A 7,689-nucleotide genomic window follows, 5' to 3' on the forward strand; every position below is an offset into this window, starting at 1 on the left:
TCCAGCTGCATCTCCTGCCCTGGCCCTCTGTGGGTGATACCAGCTGCCAGCATCAGGCAGCCTGTTTGGACCTGAAATCCACCCTGCAGTACGTTAACCCTTCAAGCCTCACTTGGGCAAGGGTCTGGGCTCAGACCTGGGGGAGCCAGGAGTCCCTACAATCCTGGACCTTGCCCTCCAAGCCCCACAGCTGGGGGTGGAGTGGGGCACAGGATCAAAACCCAGTGGGACTGGAGGTGAAATCTACCATGACATCAAACGGCACTCAAATTCCTGCTCACTTTAAGGGTGTTTCTCCTTGTTCCCCACCATCCCCCACACACAATTCCACCAATGACCTCAATGCAAATACAAGTTGCGCCACCTGACTGAATCCTCAGGTTCTAGAAGCATGGGGGTAATGATGAAATCTGGCTGGGGCACAGGAGCCCTTTCTCATTGGATGCCTGGCGCTCAGGGACCCCTCCCGACCCACAGCAGGGGAATAAGAGCAGCCACTGGCTCTGGGAGGCATCAGAGCCACTGCCCAGACCAAGAGTCCTGCTGCTTCCCCGGGACCCTCGCTGAACCGAAGCATCGCTGCTGCTGTCCCTGCTGCAAGTCTCTGTCCACCAGGTGAGTCCTCAGATTTCTGCTCAGGTGTGTCTTTCTACTTCTCTCTCGCCTCCCCTTCCTCTCTCTCTCTCCATTAGTCTCTCTTAGTTTGTCTCCCTGCGACTTTCAGTCTCTCTGTCCACTTCTGTCTCAATCTCTTGCAGTCTCTGTTAGTCAGCGATTCACACCAGGCTTCTGTCCCAGGTAGGAGTGGACAGTCTCCTTCTGTTCTGGGAGCGCCATGCTCCGCTCTTCCTGCGCAGCTTCGGACTTCTCACTCTCTCCTCCTGCACACGCGCTTGGGCCAATCTCCCCACACTGGGGGGTCCCAGGCACCATGCACGGAGCAGAACTCAGGAGTTGCTTTCTGCAGACGGTGCATCCAGGGATCGCGTCTGGAGCCTACGGGTCCCCGGAAAATTGGTTCAGAACCTGGGCCAGCAAGAATGAGTGGCAAATGGGCGCAATGACACAGGGACAGGCAGCCCCAAACTGCAAGCCCCAGTCACCAGCTCTGGGAGCACAGACAGAAGTCTGAGATCCCAACGTAAGACTCTCTTAAGCTTGGTTCTTCCAGGAGACTGAGTTTCCAGAGGGCAGAGCAGCTGAGCACTAAAATTGCTTCTTCTGTATCTCAGAGACTCCAATGGGAGAGATATTCCCTCTCTACATATCCCCTTTCTCTCCCCCACCCAGGTGTGTGCAACAGCCCCAAGGAGCACAGCTCTGGGTTTCGTTATGAGAGCAGATGATGTGATAGGGAGATCCCAGAGTGTCCTCCACAGAGACCTGACTAAGGGGTGTGTGTGTTTCTGTGTCTGTGTGTGTGTGTGTGTGTGTGTGTGTGTGTGTGTGTGTGCGTGTGTTTGTGTGTGTGGCTTTGGGGTAGGACTGAGACCTCCCCACCCAGCTGTCCTGCTAGGAACACTCCTCCACCTTTGCGAAACTTCATGCTATAGGCCCACCGGACCTTGCAGCAGTCCACTTTGCCGATGAGAAAATAAAGATGAAGAGAAATGTAATGACCACTCTGAAGCCACAAAACTAGGGAGATACGGGCAGGGCAGAAACAGGACAAGAGTCCACGTATGTGGTTTCATAGAACTTTGAATTGGTACAGGCAGTGACATCATTCTTCCCTTGCAGAAGAGAATCATGGGCTTCCAGAACTTCTCCCTCATCCTAGCCCTCAGCATCTTGGTCCTGTACCAGGTGGGCAGCCTCCAGGCAGTGCCATTCCGGTAAGACAGCGTGAAGCCAAAAGCTCACTTCCCTCCCACTGCCCCTTGGATAGAACCATACCTTGCATCCTAATTTTGGTGTGCTGTGCTGAATGCTTAAAATCCAGGGGCAGGGGCAATTGAGGCGTAGCAGCAGGTATGTATGTATGTGCACACATATATAAATTGTTCTTATATAAGGTGTGTAGCACACAATTTATAAACAGTACTAAGGTATACAATATTCTTTACTATAAATTTCATGTAGCCGATTGAGTCTTAGAAAATGCTTTCATTGCTTTTTACCAAACTTGTGTAGCAGAATTAATTTATTGAATTCAGCCTTGACTTCAGAAATGAATTACATCCTAATCTACTAACTAGTTTGCCAAAAAATTTGGTGTCATTATATCTAATATATGATCTGTTAATCTATGTGTCACCCACATACAAATTTATTAGACTGAAACATTTTTAGAATTTCATCATTTAATTCTTAATAATGGTTTCACTGAACACTCAGCTTGCAAGATTCCTGAAAATTTAAGCATCACCTTTCATGAGCCTGTTATCAACTGGCTCCAGCACATCATTGTTTCGAGATCACACCAGTGCCTGGCTCCTGCTGAGGACACTGACTTCCTGCCCCGTCACTGGGAGTTGGGTTGGTCACCTCCTCAAAGGAGGAGTCAAGGACCAGGAAGCCTGGCTGCATATCCTGGGGAGAGGGTAAGCAGGAGCTCACAGCCTGCATTGGGTTTGCTTCCCTCCCCAGGTCCAACCTGGAGAGCATCCCAGGACTGGATATGCTCAGTGAGGAGCAAGCGCGCCACCTGCTGGCTGCACTGATGCAGGACTACGTGCAGATGAAGGCTGGTGACCTGGAACAGGAGCTGGAGACCCAGAGCTCCAGGTAAGGCTCCCCACGCCACCCAGCACAGGGCCTTCTCTCCTCCTCACACTCAGGAAGCCCAGGCAGGAGAGAACATGCTCACCAGGGTCCAGCATGCTGTGGTTGTCCACCAGGACCTGGGGCCCAGCCAATCTTAGGCTCTATGGGAGTCAGAGGTCCTGGTACAGCTGGAAGGACTATGATTAGACACATTAAAAAACTCCATTTCTGAAAGCTGTTAGGAAATGAAATGGGGAGATGTGGAATGGCTCACTCCAGGAATTCCCCTTGCAGTACAGGCGAGACCTCCTAGAATCGCATGAGTTAAGACTGGTAAAGATGATGTAGATAGAGCTGGTGTATCTCAGGAGATTTTAGAAATTTGGCTCCACCTTGTTTATCTGCAGATGACATTCTTTCACATCTGCGAGGAGCCTTCATCTAAAATTTACAAGGTGAAAGTGAAGCCCTTGCAGGGGGTGGGGATCAAGTAGAGCAGTGTGGGAGGCAGGTCTGGGTCTCAGATTTGCAGCATTCATGGAGATGTGCATGTTCTCACCCGGCCAGCATGGGTACTTTTCCCCAGCACCCCCTCCCGTGCTCCTTGAGCCTGAGCAGAGACCAGCCTGGCCACAGCCCTGCCTGGGCGGAGGCATATGTTGCACCTGTATCCACCGCGAAAAACCCCTCTGCTGAGCATGTAGGACTGAACAGTATGTGGAATGCCAGAAAAGGTCACCCTTCCCCACTCAGCCCTTCCCCACACTGCCCTGGCCCACCGAACCTCTGAGCTCTCCTGATGGAGGATGTGTGAACTGCCCCCCAGCCTGCTCCAATCTCCTGAGTGACTGTCCATGGCGCAGCCCCTGCTGCATGGTAATGTCTGGCACGTCTTTTCCCTGCAGCACGGACAGTGCCAGAACCAGCGGGTGCGGTAATCTGAGTACTTGCCTGCTGGACAAGTTCATACAGGACCTCCACAAGTTAAAAAACTCCAACCGAACTGATACTGGCCCTGGATCACCTGGAAAGAAAAGGGATATGGCCAGACACTTGGAGAGAGACCACCGCCCTCATGTGGGCCTGCCCCCAGATGACAACTAAACTCCTCCCCCTCCTTTCTAATTTCCTTTCTGGCTTCCTTCCTCGACCTTGATGCATGTGGTTCCTCTCTGGTTGCTCTTAGGGCTTTTATCAGTGGCTTTCCTTGTGGCTGAGGATGTCTAAAACTCAGGTGAGAAGAGAAAAAGCAGGACTCACAGGCTGGGAGAGAACCACTCAGAAGAGATCAGAGAGCAAGGGCAGCCCAGAGTCCCCCGAGGATTACATAGCAGAGCTCCTTCATCCTACTTCTGAATGTGCTGTTCATTTGGGGAATAAAGCTATTATTCTAAAAAGACCCGAGTTGTGGTGGTCATTGCTGTAGCCCATGACCCAGGCTTCATGGTGTCTAGGACCTGTACTTAGAAGTAACCTTAACCCTAGGGTAGCAGGACACAGGGTATGGTGGTTGGTCCCTGTGACCGAGCTCAAGCAGGAAGAACAGAGATGCTATCAGTCAGGTAAGCACTTCTGGCACTGGATGCATCAAACTCCACTCTGCTCCTCTTCCAGGTGAGACTGGGGAACTTTTATTTCCCTACAAGGGGGGATTTGGTGCTTGTGACTGGGATATGGATTCTACAATTCTTGTGAATGGGGTTCTGCATGTTGCCATAATTCACTCTGTTCTGAAAAACTTTGCTAATTTTCATTCTATTTATACAGGAAATATTGGACACTACAGCTCTTCATTCCATGGCCAGTCACCTTGGGGTTTTCTCATGCCCCTGAGAATGTCTATGGGGAGTGATCATGGCATTTTCCCTAATGGTCTTGTGATTTTCTGCTCTGATAATTGTGTTTGGGAGAAACACTTAATTTTAACTGGTAACTCTCAGAGCCTTCACTTTACCATCATGGTCCCATGGGTCAGGTTCCTCCCCCAGTCTCTCACTGACAGATCGTCTATTATTTCTTCATCCTGAAAATCAGCATCACTACCCAGAAGACAGCCTGCAACACTGCCACCTGTGTGACTCATCGGCTGGCAGCCTTGCTGAGCAGATCAGGGGGTGTGGTGAAGAGCAACTTCATGCCCACCAATGTGGGTTCTAAAGCCTTTGGCCGGTGTCGCAGGAACCTTCAGGCCTGAGCAGGTAAATGCCTCTGAGAAGGTGAACACCCTTGTACTATGGGATGGGAGCGTGGATGACAGGGTAGTGCATGGCTGTAGTTTATGCTCTGAGCACCATTGGGCCCATATGGCTGACAAAAATCCACAGGGGAAAGTACCCACACCAGTATCTGGACAAAGGACACTGAGATCCAATAGCTGAAACCCTAAAATTTGGATTCTCTCTATTTTTTCAATCTCTCCTTGTAACACTGACATCATTAGATCAAGAAATATACATGCTGTTTATTTCAAACACTGTTCTTTATCATTGTAATTATGATTATTCCAGCAATTGAGTTTGAAAGATAATGACAATAACCTTTTAGAGTATACATTACAATGTTGTGTACCCCTGAATTAAGAGCATAGACTGGAGTTCAAAAACTGTTTGCCCTCTACTAGCTATATGACTATGGACCAGTCACTTAACTTTCTCTGAGCCTCAGTTTCCCCATCTGTAAATTGAGAGTTACAAAAGGACCCGCCTCCTAGCATTAATATAAACAGCAAATGAGATGATAGATATCAAGAGTCTGACAATTAATCAGTAACTAAACTCTAGCTGCTGTTTTCTTTTCCTTCTAGGTCACAATAAAGCCAAACTCTACATCTTTTAATGTATAATGAAAGCAATTTGTAGGAGAGGCTTCATGGAAGACATACATATTTGCATCCTTCTTGGTATTGAAAACTATCTTCTTTGTTTACAAGGAACTAAAGCTAAATGCAGAACAAGCTCATTGCAGTTACCTATTGTGCATCTTTTCCTTATTTCATTCTATATCCAATAAATATGACAGGATGTCTCGTTGGCTTATCTGGTAACAAATCTGGGCCCTGTCACCCATCCCGTTAACATTGGCAGCTCTGTTAAACCTCAGGGGGACATGAAATCACTGTCTCTTGGGCATCTGGGGACATATGGTAATGCTGTGCCTTGGTGGAACTATTTATCTAAAGAAATGTCAATGTTGTCATTTGTGAACTTCATCAAAATTAAAAATGTATTTTCGATACCCTTAAATGGAATCTCTGCTGCTGTTTTGCTGTTTTTTCCAGAAGAGCTTCAGGGGCCCGTAAGCGCTTTCCTGACCAGGCTAACTCATTTGAAGCAAAGGCAACACACTTGGGATAGATGCTCAGTGTCTTGTACCCTCAGTCTCTAGTAAAACATCCCTCATTGAAGTTAGCGCTTTGTGAGTGTCAAAGAAGACAATTCACATTTATTTTCAGAGTACCCTGGTCCCCAGCTCCAGAGGTTATCCATGCACTTCTCCTGGACTTAGGTTTACCCATTCCCCAACCCTGCCTTTCAGCCCCATGAGAGCCCCTCCCTGCGCCCCTTGGCCTGCAAAGCCCTTTAGAAATGATCGCTCAGAGCTTTACCTGGGGATCACTGACTAGCCAACCTAGAATATCATCTGTGCCATCCAATCCAAGTGGTGTATTATGTGAGGTGCACAGAATTGTCTTGCTCGAGGTCCAGCAATAAGTTCAACAGACACATTCATACACTTAACAAATGTTAATACTTACTGAGTGCCTACTATATGCTAGGACCTATTCTAGGCACTGGGAATAGAGCAATGAACAGAACAGAGTGGACAAAACTCCCTGCACTCAAGGAGCTCACATTCTAGTTGAAGGAGATGGAGATAATACATGCTGTGGAACCACAGACCCTCAGTACTGGAAGGAAGCTGGAATGTCATATGGTCTGATGCCCTTTTCAATGTAGGAATTTCCCAGCATCAACATCCCCAGCAGCCTCTGAGATTGCCAGCGACAAGCTGTTCAGTGTAACTCCCAAGTGACTGGGAAGCCAGTTTCACTGGTGGACAGTCATTTAATTAGGTTAATTAGGGAGTTAGCTAGTTATTTAGAAAAGTCAGCCCCTTCTACACCCTGACTCTAATTATTTTCTCAGGATCACATAGAAGTATGTCCCTTTCTTGCCTTCAATCTGTACTCAACACAATAGCTCCACCATCACTGTAAAAGGTGTTAAATAGATCAGACCAAATCTCTCTAATGTTCAAAACACTCCAATGACTCCCTGTCTCACTGAGCAGACACCTGAGGCATTGCAGTGGCATACAAGGTCCAAGTAGACTTCCCCTCCTCTCCTCTTGCCACCAACTTCATTACCTGCCTTGCCTCATCTACTCTCCATACTCCCACACAATGGCCTTTATACTATTCCTCGACTTCTATCTCCCACATTCAACCACTGCCAGTCTTTGCATGTGCTGGTACCTCTGTGAAGAACACTCATCCCTTGGCCCCTATCTCCTCTGGATCTTTACTCAAATGTGAAGATAGACCGGCCATGCTTTCCATCATTGCACCCCACCAACATACCCTATCCCTCTTGGTTGCTTAATTTTCTTCTCCTTACTGCTCACTTAATTATTACCTCCTACCATCCTATATATTTTGCTTGTTTGTTTGCTGTTTGTACCACTTGCAGCCATAAATGCAAGGATCACACAGGCAGGATAGGGCTATTTTGTTAATTGCCAACCTGCAGAACAGTGTGCCTGGCACAAGGCAGCATTCAATAAATATTTGTTGAATGAATGAGTGAATTAATGAAGTTGTCTTCTTCTCTTTATATTTGTGGTCAATACTCAGGTTCCCTCTGGCCTGATTTTACGCTAAGTTGTCCAAGGGCCTTAATCTTCAGCAATTACAACTCCTGGATAGTGAGTGAATCCCTCAACTGCCTGAAGACTTCAATGGCTACTAGGTTGTAAATAACTCAA

General features: G+C 47.8%; 1 protein-coding gene across 1 annotated transcript; it reads left to right on the forward strand.

Annotated features, from left to right (window-relative positions):
* Positions 1 to 551: 551 nt before the first annotated feature.
* LOC105818328 (calcitonin gene-related peptide 2-like) lies at positions 552 to 4,900 on the forward strand. Its single transcript, XM_012654286.1, has 4 exons — positions 552 to 615; positions 1,741 to 1,835; positions 2,590 to 2,727; positions 4,741 to 4,900. The coding sequence occupies exons 2-4, from the start codon at positions 1,750 to 1,752 to the stop codon at positions 4,898 to 4,900; spliced, it is 384 nt and encodes a 127-aa protein (XP_012509740.1). The 5' UTR covers positions 552 to 615; positions 1,741 to 1,749.
* Positions 4,901 to 7,689: the final 2,789 nt, after the last annotated feature.

The sequence above is a fragment of the Propithecus coquereli genome, unplaced genomic scaffold (assembly GCF_000956105.1).
Source record: "Propithecus coquereli isolate 6110/MARCELLA unplaced genomic scaffold, Pcoq_1.0 Scaffold44, whole genome shotgun sequence".
Lineage (NCBI taxonomy): Eukaryota > Metazoa > Chordata > Mammalia > Primates > Indriidae > Propithecus > Propithecus coquereli.